The 13,651-nt window shown below is 45.8% G+C and overlaps 1 protein-coding gene across 2 annotated transcripts in view; it reads right to left on the bottom strand.

Annotated features, from left to right (window-relative positions):
- Nucleotides 1-6,765: 6,765 nt before the first annotated feature.
- Fam3b (FAM3 metabolism regulating signaling molecule B) overlaps nucleotides 6,766-13,651 on the bottom strand; it is a 28,030-nt gene continuing 21,144 nt past the window's right edge. Inside the window, exons 5-8 of one of the 2 annotated variants that reach the window (XM_041673078.1) lie at nucleotides 12,261-12,311; nucleotides 11,617-11,704; nucleotides 10,577-10,709; nucleotides 6,766-7,004 (exon numbers count right to left, since the gene is read on the bottom strand). In XM_041673078.1, the coding sequence (XP_041529012.1) occupies nucleotides 6,915-7,004; nucleotides 10,577-10,709; nucleotides 11,617-11,704; nucleotides 12,261-12,311 (362 nt within the window). In that variant the 3' untranslated portion in view covers nucleotides 6,766-6,914. The remainder of the gene's footprint in view (nucleotides 7,005-10,576; nucleotides 10,710-11,616; nucleotides 11,705-12,260; nucleotides 12,312-13,651) is intronic. The other variant, XM_041673079.1, reaches the window with a different exon arrangement.

Raw genomic sequence — 13,651 nt, 5'->3', positions numbered from 1 at the left:
ACACGGGGAAAAGGAACCCTGTACATGGGGGAAAGAACTGGGATCCGTGAGAGCCCTTGTGGTTGACAGAATCAGCACCTGCCTAGCCTGCCAGTCCCCAGGCACACTGACTGACATTCTGCAGAAGCTGCAAGCAGTTGTGTTAATTCCTGGCCTGAAAGAACTTCGGAGTATTCCCAGCCCCCACCCACCTCAAAAGTTCAGCTCTCTCTCTCTCTCTCTCTCTCTCTCTCTCTCTCTCTCTCTCTCTCTCTCTCTCTCTCTGTGTGTGTGTGTGTGTGTGTGTGTGTGTGTGTGTGTGTGTGAGATGATTATGGACAAAGTCATGTGCTCTTGGGGGTTCCTTTACTCTGCCATCATGAAACCATAAACCAAATTAAATACTTTCTTTTATAAGTTGCCTTGGTCATGGTGTGTTATCAAAGCAATAGAAAAGTAACCAAGATGCTGGCTAAGACTATGTCCCAGGCTGGAAGCTGAATCTCCAGCTCTCTCTACCTGCCCTTGGTCTTACTGCCCAGGGCCATGCAGAGTATAAAGGTACATAATTCTCTGCTGAGCCTAGCAACAAGGGACTGCCAGGGTGAAAGATAACCCAATTCTTCAGAAAGAGGAAATGGTGTGAGGGTCTCAGTTGTACCTTCCACAGCGGTAGCCACCTTTAAAGCCATCTATCCCTTACTCAGATAGATCCACAACCAGCTGGCAAACAATCCCTGCACTCTTTGGACACATTCTCACCTGCCTGTCATCTTCCTTTGCTTGAGCTCCTGGTCATATGCACAGCACCCATTGACATCTGCATGATAGCAGATGGTAAATATAAACCTTGTGCTTGTACCTTAGTTTTGTATGGAGATGTGTGTATATTAAGATCTAATTATCAGTTCCTCATCATTCAAAACTGTTGGGTACTCAGCTCTAAACGGGACGTTCTATCACACCTTTCCACAAGTCTCAGTGATTGTTTCGGAAGAGGTGACAGAGACAGTAAGAGCCAGGGGTAGTGGAGAGTTGCAGAGAAACTGCGCTTTCTGGACATGATAAGGCCATTGCACTCATGAACTTGTGACAGCAGTGGCTACATGCATGAGATTTAGCCAGCCAAAATCCAACACAGATCAGGGAGGAACTCATTACGTCTCATCCTTGGCTGAGGAGTGCCTAGCAACTGATGGTTGCTATGGAGGGAGAGTCGCTTTATTTCAGGGTACAGCCCCTAAAAGGCTCCACACGCTCCACAAGATGGGCCTCACCCCTGCACATACTGTAGTACTTAGTAGAACTCAGAGAGTATTTTTAAAAATGAAGTTGGTATATGGTACTTCAAAAATTGGTGGTGAGGGAATGAGGTGGATTTAGTCAGAATACATGTCCATATATGAAATTCTTAGACAATAAATACATAAATATGTTGAGCACTGTGTCCTTGGAACACACATGACTCAAAAGACAAGGGTTCCCAGGAGTTTCCATCCCAGAGGATCCTAACACAGCAGAATTTAATTGAAAAGCCCTCAGTACTGGGGGGCATTTAAACAGTTCCTTTTGTGTGGACCCCTGTACCAGAACCCTAACACAATGAGCAAGCACAGGTTAAAGCTATATTGTCTCCTGATCAATATTTTATAAAATGGACCCAGCCCCTAGAGCACAGGGACTTTCAGGTGCCACCTGGCTCCTCCTGGCCAAGAACTGGCCATAGTGGGAATATTTTTGTGGTGGTCTGCAAAAATACACAGTAGATGACAACTGATATAGTCAACCCATCAGACAAGATATTGTCTGATGGAGGATAAATTCATAAACAAGGTTTAGGAATCCATTGCCTATGGATACAGATTGATTCTGCCTGTAATTTCCTTGTGGGACACCATGATTGATGGAGGAAGGTCATTGGTTAAATAAAAAGAAACTGCTTGGCCCTCATTGGTTAGAAGATAGGTGGGAGGAGTAAACAGAACAAAACGCTGGGAGGAAGAGGAAGTGAGCTCAGACTCCACGGCTCTCCTCTCGGGAGCAGATGCCTCAGAGAGACGCCATGCTCTGCTCTCCCGGGCAGACGCGATTCAGCTCCGATCCAGGATGGACCTAGAATCTTCCCGGTAAGACTGGTGCTCACAGATTATTAGAGATGGGTTGATCGGGATATCAGAATTAGCCAGTAAGGGCTAGAGCTAAAGGGCCAAGCAGTGTTTAAATGAATACAGTTTGTGTGTTGTTATTTCTGGTGTAAAGCTAGCTGTGCGGGAGCCGGGCGGGACAAAAAGCAGGCCCGCCGCTCCTATTACTACACATGATCTCACCCATAAAATAGCCATAGGATTCTTCCCACTACTGTTGGCAACACATTTCTCATTTATTGAGCACCTTTGTTCCAGTGATCGACAGAGGGATGACTTCTGTGTGCTTCTGGTGAGTAAAATACACCCTTATAGTCTAGCCTTTGTTCCATAAAATGGTGAGAAACTTAGAAGCCTGTTTTCCATCATTAGCTAGCTGAGAAGGCAATAAAGTACAATTTAGCTAGACTGGGTGTCTCTGTAGGATTGTAAGCTAGACTCTTCAAGGATAAAACTCAAGTACGGAGGTGCAGATGTCTGGTGTATTGAATCAAAGTCTTTAGGACTCGTAGGGACCCAAAGCACTTGCCAGCTTCTATGGCCGGGTCCAGTTGATAATGCACAGGTGGAATTGGCAAAACTCCTTAAGCAATTAACACTTTGCAGGAACTTTTAACCTCAATTCGTGGTACTGCATCTTAGGTCCATATAACTAACTGCTTATGTTTAAGGCCTGAAATTTATATTGGTGACAGGAGAAATTAATTAACCAATTAACCAGGTCAAGAAAGAAACAGAGAGAAGCTTCACAGATGGCCAGGGACTGCCAGAAATAGCCTAGCCTCACAGCCTTGAATGAAAAGTTACAAACTTCTCTCCTGTAATTTCCTCCATATGCTCTGGGACTACATGCAGGATAAGAAAATATATTTGGGGGCGTTTTCTCATTGTCAGCCTTTCTGCCCAAAGTGCTGATACGCTTTAGGTGGATTGTCATGGTTACTCACAGGTCATTTGCCCTGCCCATCGCCTATAGGTTGCAAGGAAACTGCTCCCAGCTGAAAGACATTATCCTGTCAGGACAGGGGTGGGGATGGGAGGGGACATGACACGGGATGGGATAGACACTTTCACACTTTATTAATCTAAAAGGTTAGCTTATAGTGTTAATCATACCTTAAATATGTAGGTTAGTACAAGAACCTTTGATTCCCCTATAGTTTAGCTTTTCTCCCTAGCAATTCTGGCATCCTTTCTCTGTAGGAGATACTACTACAACCAGAACTCCTTTCTTTTTTTTATTGATTTTTATTGAGCTCTACATTTTTCTCTGCTCCCTTCCCTGCCTCTCCCCTCCCCTTCAATCCTCTCCCAAGGTCCCGATGCTCCCAATTTACTCAGGAGATCTTGTCTTTTTCTACTTCCTATATAAATAAATTAGATCTATATATATCTTTTTGGGTCCTCATTGTTGTCTAGGTTCTCTGGGGCTGATTTGTGGGCAGGTTTTTTTTTTTTTGCTTTATGTTTAAAAGCCACTTATGAGTGAGTACATGTGATAATTGTCTTTCTGGGTCTTGTTTACCTCACTCAAAATGATATTTTCTAACTCCATTCATTTTCCTGCAAAATTCAAGATATCATTATTTTTTCTGCTGTGTAGTACTCCACTGTGTAAATGTATCACATTTTCCTTATCCAACCTTCAGTCAAAGGGCATTTAGGTTGTTTCCAGGTTCTGGCTATGACAAACAATGCTGCTATGAACATAGTTGAGCACATGTCTTTGTGGCACGATTGAGCATCCTTATACCCAAAAGTGGTATTACTGGGTCTTGAAGATTGCTTCCTAATTTTCTGAGAAATTACTACACTGACATCCAAAGGAGCTTACATTCCCACCAGCAATGCAGAAATGTTCCCTTTACCTCACAACCTCTCCAGCATAAGTTGTCATCAGTGTTTTTGATCTTGGCCATTCTTACAGGTGTAAGATGGAATCTCAGAGTTGTTTTGATTTGCATTTCTCTGATGACTAAGGATGTTGAACATTTCCTTATGTGTCTTTCAGCTATTTTAGATTTCTCTGTTGAGAGTTCTCTTTTTAGGTCTGTATTTCATTTTTTATTGGATTATTTGTTCTTTTGATGACCAATTTATTGAGTTCTTCGTACATCAGAACTCCTTTCTATACCTGCCCACCAATCAGATAGCTAACAAACATTCTCCCTTTGTTTACTCAAGAAATGCATTAAGATTATTCCTGGACCTGAAATCCAAATTCTTTTTTTGTGTGTGAGCTAATGGGTTTATTGGGGTTACTAACGGCATGAGTTGGGGGTTGCAGGGTGTGGGTGACCCCCAAGCACTGCATTATCAAAAAGCCTCAGCTTTCATCGGTGCTGAGTTAGGAAAGCTGTACCCCTGAGCTTCTCACTTACCCTCCCCACCCTAGGCACTATCTCCTGAGAGAGTGGGTGGAACCGCAGGAGACGCTTGGGGTCCTTCCTGCTCCTTCTACGTCCCTAAAGCCCACATATCACTTGTTTTGCTTGTGTCATTATCGTGGCTGTGGACCCGGGTATTCTGAAGCCAGCATCACAACCTCTGCCCCACGATGGCCACGGTCACGTTACTTGGGTAACATATCTGGACCATAGCTGGGGGTTCTCTGCAGGTGGAGGGATACCAGAGAGGAGCGTGGCTTCTTGGCAGGGCTGGGCTGCTGTTGGGTGTGGCTGTGGGGGTAGGGGCAGGGCACAGTGGGAGCTGAAGAGCAGACTGGCAGAGCCTGAGATGTCTGGATCCTCCGGTGCCTAGCATGGGAGTCAGGGACACTGGGTGATCAAAGCAGAGGTCAATGAAGCTCCACTAGGTGGGTAAATTCTTATATTGCTTTTGTTAGTTATTTTGTCATGACAATGAGACAGGTCACTAATACAAGTACCAAGAAGTTTCAAGCCCAAAGGGGTCTGGCCAATTATGCTTGGGGCTTATCTGAGTCCAAGAGATTGGTGATCTAACAGTAAGATGCATCACGCCCAAGACTGAGGGCAGCATAGCTATGCTCTTTGAGATCCTGAGGCTAAAATCAGGCCCAGGGATCCCCCATCTACTGACAATCACTGGCACATATAGGCATCCCCTGCTCGTAGAAGTATCACCGGAATTCTGCTTGCCTTCACATGGTACTCAACATACAGGTCTGTGCCCAAATTGTCCCTGTTTATGAGGTCATCAGCCATGAGGAAAGGGCTGACCCTATTACAGCAAACCCAAGTTCTAACTAGTTACGTTATGATAGTCCTGCTTGCAGAAATATCACATTCTGAGGCACTGGGATTCAAGACTTCAGCCTAGGAATTTGTAGGAAAGCAACTGTGCCTACAGTCAAGCCTAGGTCGGGATCCCTCCTGTGATCTGCAAGGGCCACTGTAGAGATTGCACTTCCTGAGGAGCCTGTCCTCTGAAGCCAGAGGACTTCTTGATGCCCCATGGTCACTGGGTCATTTATAGTTCTTAAATACTCACTGACCTCTGTACGAACAGAGGCTCATCTCTCTGCCATGATCATGTGGCTTACTGTGTGTCCTACAGAGGAGCTGATGTATCCTCTGTGGAGCTGGCCTGGCATGTCTGGGGGAAGAGTGAATAAGGTGGGGGGCAATACATGCCCAGGCAGGAGCAGGGTAGAAAGCTGAATTTCTGTTGTCCTCCAGTTTCTTTCTGCATTGGATAGGAAGGATGCAGGCTGCTGGATGTTGGTGTCCCATGCATCCCAGTGAGAATCAATGCACCTGCATGCCAAGACACTGGGGTAGACTGGTATATCAAGGATGCTGGGTTTCAGGGTGCCAGGTGTTCTCAATTATATTTATTGTTACAGCATTTGTGCGTGTGTAGGTGCGCATGTGTGTACATGAGTGCGTGTGTGTGCACATGCACGTTACATACTGTGGTGAGGCCACAGAGCAAAGTCAGGTATCTTCTTCCAACATTTAACCCAACTGATTCATGGTTATGATTCTGTGTACGTATTGTACTGTGTATATAGGTATATTCATCTATATGTGCACATATAGAGGGCATTAGTGGCTTCTCTGGTGGCAAGGCACAAAAAGGAGGTCTGAGCAGATTCTGGTTAGTGACAAATTGCCCTAGTGACTTCATTCTTAACCTGGTCCACACTTGCCATCTGACTGACTATATCTTACAAAGGAATCGCTCAGAGACTCGGCTATATGACTGTCCTCCTGAGAGCAGGTTCATGGCCAAGGCACAGTGCCAGCTTCCCTCCTTGCCAACTAGTGCCTTGCACAGAGCCAGAGTTGGTAGCAAATAAATCCATAGCCTATGGGGAAATTTAAGAGCTAAATGTGAGGTGACCCGGGATGTTGGCTAAGGCCTCATTCAGTCCCCAGAAGATAAATGTTGGAAACAAGGGTGTTCTGAGTGACAGCGGAATAAAGGGCCTCTGAAGAGTGCTGGGGTGGTCTCTTAAAGGCTACTGGCCAGAGGAGCTCCTGCAGCAAGGGGCCTGATTTATACACAAGTATAACACTCTCAGTAACCAACAAGGAGTTTTGCTTCTTCCAGTGCTACATCCAGTTTTCCCCATAATGACTCCCTTCTGCTTGCTTTTCCCAGCTCGAGAATACGTCTGCTATGCAAACAGAAATATGATAACATCAGCAGCTAAGAATCAGTGTAACAATGTCTTGTTGGTTTACAACAAACTTCAAATCCACATCAACCACTTCCTCTCCATTCTGGACTTCAAGGGACCAGACTCCTGGGACATTCCAGCTGTATGTATCTGTACAAAACACATTTATTGAGGTCCAAGCACTGCTATCCCAGCCCTTTGGGTATGCATCCTTCAATCTGGATCTCTGCTGGCCAGCCCGAGTATCTGTTCTTGGATTGATCCGAGTGGTTGATCTATGTGAGGGGAAGAAAAGAGTGCCATTTATCCACTAAGCTCATCAAAAACTACTGTGTCTGTGTCTATTCTGAGCAAAGTCATGTGAACAGACGTCTCATAGTGGCATTTTCTCAAACCGAGGTTGAGGTTAGAATTCTCAGTGTCCCTGCCCCTTCTTTCTTCCATGCATTCTTTGTCATTTTTTCTTTACTTACTTCCTGGCTTCCCTCCTTCCATCCCTTCCTTTCCTTTCGTCAGTTTCTTTGGATATAAAGGAGTTTTATTCTATAGTCCAGGTTAGCCTGGAACTCACAGTGATCCTCCTGCCTCTGCCCTCCAAGTACTGAGATTATAGGTCTGAACTACCACACCCCAGCCTCAGTGTGTCTCTCAATAGTATTTAAATGCAGTTCTAGAACTTTCCCAAAGGATGAGGCCCTTCTGCAGTCTACTGCAGGACTTAGCAGAGTGTCTAAGAGCCTGTAAGAAGCAGCTACTGAAATATGAACTGGGCTGCAGATTCTATTTCATTTTGATCCACTTAAATGTGCATTTGGAGAGTGTTGCTATAGGGACAGCACATTGGTATACCTGTCACCGGTGGGACCAGGACTATGGACTCCAGATCCCACACATGCAGTTTTCAGAGTGCATTAGTGCTTGTTGCTCAGCAAGTATGCGTTCGCACTGGAGCGGGCTTTATGACTCTATATTTTCAATTTCTCACAGCCTAGCGTCTTTTCTCACACGACAGCATTACAGAGATGTAATTCACATACCATGAAACTCACCTGCTGAAGTTGAGTTTCAGCAACTCAAACGTTTTTAGCACATTCCTAATGTGCAACTGTCACTACGATCAATAAATCATTGTCATCACCGGAATCAGGAGTCACTTTCTCTGCAGCCGTCTTGCTGTCCTTCCCCACCCTAAGCACCCACTAACCTACTTCCTGACCCTTTGGATCTGCTTATTCTAGAAATTCTGTATCACAATGGAATCATACGATACATAACTTTTTATTTTTGTGTTACTCGCCATAACATTTTCAGGAAAATTGCTTATGTCAGAGTTTCAGTTCTGCACATGGCTGAAGAGCACTTCCTTCTACGGCTACTCATGTTGACATTGACCTCTTGCTGGGAGGAAGAGCACTGTGTGTAAAGCTGTGCCCTAGTTTCTGAGTGAAGGCTTTCACACTTGCAAGTACCCTTCAAGAAGCTTGCTAGGCTGTCTCTTTCATTTTGAAGAAACTACCAGAATGTTTCTCAAGGAGTTTCCATCATTTTGCATCTCTCCCAGCTTTGTGAGAATTCTGATTTTTCTACACTCCCTTCAACACTCACCTGTCTTGCTGCAAGTTATGATTACAACCGCCACAGTGAGCTTGAGGCTCCACCTCACCATGATCTGATGCCTCGGGCTACTAAGCATCTTTTCTCAGGTGTTTTACCAGTCCGTGTGCACATAATCTTTGAAGAAGCATCTCTTCCGAGGTTTTGGCCATTTTTCAGTTGGGTTATCTTTTTAATGATTAACTTGTAAGAGTTCTTCATATACTTTGGAAACAAGTCTGTTGTTTGCGAACATGTTCTCTTAAAATTGTTCTCTGGGTCTTCTCCTCAATTTATTGTTGTTGTTTGAGAGGACCAGGTTGGCTTTGAACTCACAGGTAGCCAAAGATGGCCTTGAACTCCTGACTGTCCTACCTCTGCCTCCACTGACATGACAGGCATGTGCCACCCTGCCTCGCTTCTTTCTTTCTTCATGTGTCCTTTGGAAGAGAAAACTTTGTATTTTGAAACTGAACATTTACCTCTCCTTTTGCTGCAACTCTGCGCTCCTCCAGAAGTACCTGCTAAGCTCAGGATAACAAGACAGAGATTTCTGTTCATTTTGCTGTCCTTCTGAGAGACCTTGACAGTTTTATCTCTGCCACATTTAGGTGGTTTCTCAGTCCTGCATTGTTGTATATTGCTGTGCTAGGGATCTAAATCCATTTTCTCCCTATGTGATATTTGGTTTTCCCTGAACACTTTATCGACGAAACTATTTACCCCTGAGGAGCTGGTCTTGACTCACTAGGTAAAATCATCTGGTCTGGTATGAGGGAACCCTAGCTCTCCTCACTCAATCTACATCTGTCCTCAGAGAGTGCCATGCATGACTGCAGCTTTGGAGTAGTTTTTGAAATTAGGAGCCTGCTTTGGTGTGTCTTTATCCACTTTCCACTGGTGAGGATCAGAGGCACAGAGAGGTGAAGTAGCTTGTCAAAGGCCACACAGCCCGAGAAGATATCTATCAGTGCTATGGGTCATTTGGGGTGAAGGAAATCCTGAGTTCACATTCTCAAAGTGGGCACCAGAATCCAAGGCAAGCAAGGTGCTTCCCCACCCCACAGCTGCTGTTATCAAACGATGGACTGACAGGAAAACCACAGCCTGTTCAAAACCATGTGTCCCCAACAAACCTAGCCCTGAGGCCCGCCTTGTCCCTCGTCTCATGCCTGTCTCCCCTCAACCCCTGTGGGTGTAGGGAGCTGCCAGGCAAAGTTTTCTCCCTTTTAAGGTGATTGTGAGGCCTCTACTGCCTACAGGTCTTCAGATACAGCAGGGTAAGAAGTGTCTTCTCTGCAGGGCTGTCTTTCTGTGTGCAGGCTAGTGGAGTCACAGTGAAACCATGCTTTAAGTGGCCATGGCCTCCAAGTTCCTCAGTTTCAGAGAAGGGGCTATCCAAGAAGTTCCAAGATCTCTGAAGCTAGTAATAGTGGCCTGGATGTCACCCCCTCCTCCCAGGAGAGGCCATGCTCCAAAAGGAGGCTCAGCTGATCCTGGTTGTCACTGTCTTCTTTAAACCATGATTCCAGGCAGTGGAAGCGAAGCCGCAAGCTGAATCAGATGTGACCTGGTGTGACCATGGAGATAGGTGGAGCTCCGCCTTCTGAGAATCCTAGCTAAGTAGAAAGTAGAAAGCTTCTTATCAGAGCTGGGGACCTTCATGGTTCAGTCCATCTCCTTCTCTGCAGACGAGATCAGGCGCGTTCAGGGTGGTATGGCCATAGACTTCAGACTCACTTATGTCTATTAAAAACGGCCAGTGTGATGGTTCCCAGAGGCATCGACCTCACAAGGCTATGTAGCACCACCCACCAGCTGGAGTGTTCACAGGAGACACGGTGCTCAGTCAGAACATCACTCACTTCCCTACTTGGCTCTTTTCTTTGATAAACTATGCATCAAGCTACAGCTGACTCCTCTAAGGAAGGCAACCAGTCAAAGTCTTCCTGTCCAGGGCCAATACTATTTGCCACCTACTGTATTGCAAGTAGTTCATATATAACACCTCAGGCAATCCCCTCAGCCCCCATCCATTGTGTGATTGCAATCTCCAGAGGAGAGACTAAAGAAGGCTAGCCTCCTGCCCAAACAGAACAGTCACCACCAGTAACTGGAACCAATGTGCAGTCTGTAGTGGAAACCAGAAGATGAGATGGAAGTAAAGGGAGGGCTCTGTGTGGGAGTGACCGCTGAAGGGACACCCTTCACACACCAGAGCCCTGTCTGAGAAGAAATGGGGAAAGACACTCACTTTTTCTCTCTCGATTTCTGAAGGGAGCTCAAAACCCTTTGCTGCAACAAACACCCAGCTTGACCTGAATTTCATGTTCTTGATTTCTTTGCTTCCAAGAGCTTCTATAACATCCTTTGCTTGGGCCTTCAATCTGGGGCAAAAGAGAAAGCATGAGAAGGCCTGTTGTGGAGGCGTTTGTGTGTGTGTAAGTGTGTAAGTGTTGTGTGTAGGAGTGTATATGTAAGTATATGTATGTATATGTAGGTGTAGGTGTGAGGGAGAGTGTATAAGTGTGTGTGAGTGAAAGAGTTGTTGGGGGGCTCTCTGGATGTTGTCTGGCTATCCTGATTGTGTCCCATTGCTTGTCTTGGAAGTGAAACTGGCCTGACTCCCTACAGCCCAGGTTTCACCTCTAGGACAACACGTACCAGTGAACCATGTGACCCTACTAGTGGTCACATGGCCACATCCGGGAGCCTTGCACTTCACTTGGAGCCTTTCAGTTGTGAAAGATCACAATGTTTCACTATTCCATCATATCCTCCCACTCAGCCAGCATCATTCCCATCTCTATGGCTCTCCTGCTTCCACACAGTAAGGCCAGAACATGTAGCTGGAAGAGGAAAGCAAATAGCAAAAGTTTCCTTCTCCATGCTCCAATAGGTTAGCTGAGAGAGCAGGGGAATGGTTCTGAAGGAGAGGGACAAGAGGCCCAGGTGCTCCTAAACAAGTTCACTTCCTAAGCAAGGAGTTCTACATCTATACATGTTCTCTGAACTAGTGGGCTGCACTTGGAGAGAGAATGGCTTACATAAGTACTCCCAGTGAACAATTGTGTGTGTGCACATAGGCACTGAGTGTGAGCATGTGAATGAAAGTGTTTGCACAGCAAGTGTATGCATGTGTGTGTGCACACGCATGAATAAAAATGTGTCCTACTGCGGATGTGGGAGTGGTTTCTGGCATTTGTCATGGCCATTGCATCCCTTGGACCCAGGGGCCTTTGCCCTCCTCCTGACTGGCTGTCTTGTCACATGGGAATAACTGCATCCACTCACCGGGAGCTCCCATCATCATGAGTCACCATGAACAGCAGGGACTTCGAAGGGGCGCTCTGAATGAACTTAGCCATTGGCTCAGAGTTATCTGTAGGGTCAAAGTCAGACAGTAGTTCAGGATCTTTTCAGAGGATGAGGTTCCCATCCTGGCTGTGGAATTCCTTCCCCCTATGCTATCTACCCACTCTCAATCCCCTGCTTCCAAGACTTGTCTCAAGGGCACAGTCATGTTTGGCTGCTTCCTCAGGAGTGATGTTAGGGGTTCCATGGGAAGCTAACTTGGAGAAGCCCTGGGGACATCAATAACTTACAACAGATACTCAGGGTATAGCAAACATAAATCCAAAAATAGAAACAAGGCAATCCATACAGAGTGGAAAGACCTGAGTAAATTAAACCCTGAAGCTGTAGTTAGCCAAACCTCCCACCAACCCCAGCTTTTGCAAGCACCCAGCAACCACCTCTGCTATTAGAGACAAGAGGTCAGTCCCCAAAACTGATGTCCTGGAGCATGGCACTCAGAAATGCAACAGAATCTATAGTCAATAAAAGCAGGCCAAAAGAAAAGAAAAAACCCTCTCTGTTTCTGTAGATATGGGGTCTACAAAGTTTAGTCTCAATTTTAATCAGACAAGTTTTCTTACCACCTTCATACATGTCAAAGAACTTTGTTGCTATCACCTTCCCAGTCTCATCTGAAAACAGAAGAAATAGTTTTAAGGGAAAGCTCATGGGACCAGGGTTTGCTGGCAGTCCTAGCACCAAGTGACTCTGGGAGAAATAGGCCAGAGTGACTCATCCATGTGCCAACCTGCAGCAAAACAGGCTGTCCTTTCCACGGGGCTGCAGGCCACCTTTCCCATGGTAAGAGCAAGGTCAGAGTACCGTACACAGAGATAGGGCCCTTGAGCTTGGCCTTATATCACCGCTGTCTCTTCAACACGAGGTGGCACTCTGAACCAGGTTTGCTTAACTCTGTAGCCTGGGAACCTTTATGTCAAATAGATCCTTGGTAGGCAGAGCATTGGGAAGTGGCTGTGGCAAGGCTGTCTGTGAGGCATCCAGGCTCTAGTGAACAACCCTCATAAATTCATTTATGTTACCAGACTAGACCTATAGAACTCCTTATCCAGCCCATCTGCTCCTTCCTTATTTGGGGTGAATAAAAGTTTCTTTTACTTCTCCCAGGGAAGCTTGCAGCAATAGGCTGGTCTCCAAGGAGTGCCTCTATCAGGGAGGAGGTGCCTGGCCACTTCTCTAGGACTCTGTTCTGTGTCAGTCTCGGGAGCTCAATGCTCCTCTTCTTCCCCATCAGAAGACCCCAGACCTTTCCCACTTCCCACTCTGTGTCCTGAGGGGCTATCTGACCAGAGGAGGCTGATGCACCTGCACAAGTTCCCACGCCCCACAGAAATCATATAGTACTGGTCAGTATTGTTACCCTTTACCCGGTCCCCAGGAGCCAAGAGCAAAGGGAACCAGGGCCAGCGTCTGTGTGGATCTAAGCTTCACTGTGTCCTCTCCACCTGCCCTTCCTCAATTGCAGAATGTCTTTTAAATTAGGTTTTGGGTTCTTTTGTTGTTGTTAGACCATAAATGGCTTGTAAAGTAAGAGTTTTAAATAATTATATCATTTTAGAACTCATTACAGTGTAGACATAGATATGAGCAAACATGTTGAAAAACGCTGGTATTGACCTGGGGAGATGACTCAGTGGATAAACGCTTATCTTGCAAGCATGAGTGATGTGGGATTCCCCTCTGTATGCTATAAATACTATTGGTTAATAAAGAAACTGTCTTAGGCCTTGGGGTAGAGTAGAGCTAAGTGGGGAAAACTAAACTGAATGCTGGGAGAAAGAAGGGTGAAGTCAGGGAGAAGCCATGTAGTCCCCACTGAAGACAGATGCCGGAACATTATCCAGTAAGCCACAGCCATGTGACGATACAAGATTAATGGAGATGGGTTAGTTTAGCAAATGAGTTAGCCAGAAATACTCTAGAGTCACTGGCCAAGCAGTGTTTTAAATAATAT

The sequence above is a fragment of the Microtus oregoni genome, unplaced genomic scaffold (assembly GCF_018167655.1).
Source record: "Microtus oregoni isolate MIOR12 unplaced genomic scaffold, Mior012 000023F_ref0000262, whole genome shotgun sequence".
In the NCBI taxonomy this organism is placed as follows: domain Eukaryota; kingdom Metazoa; phylum Chordata; class Mammalia; order Rodentia; family Cricetidae; genus Microtus; species Microtus oregoni.
This window is presented reverse-complemented; position numbering and strand designations above follow the sequence as displayed.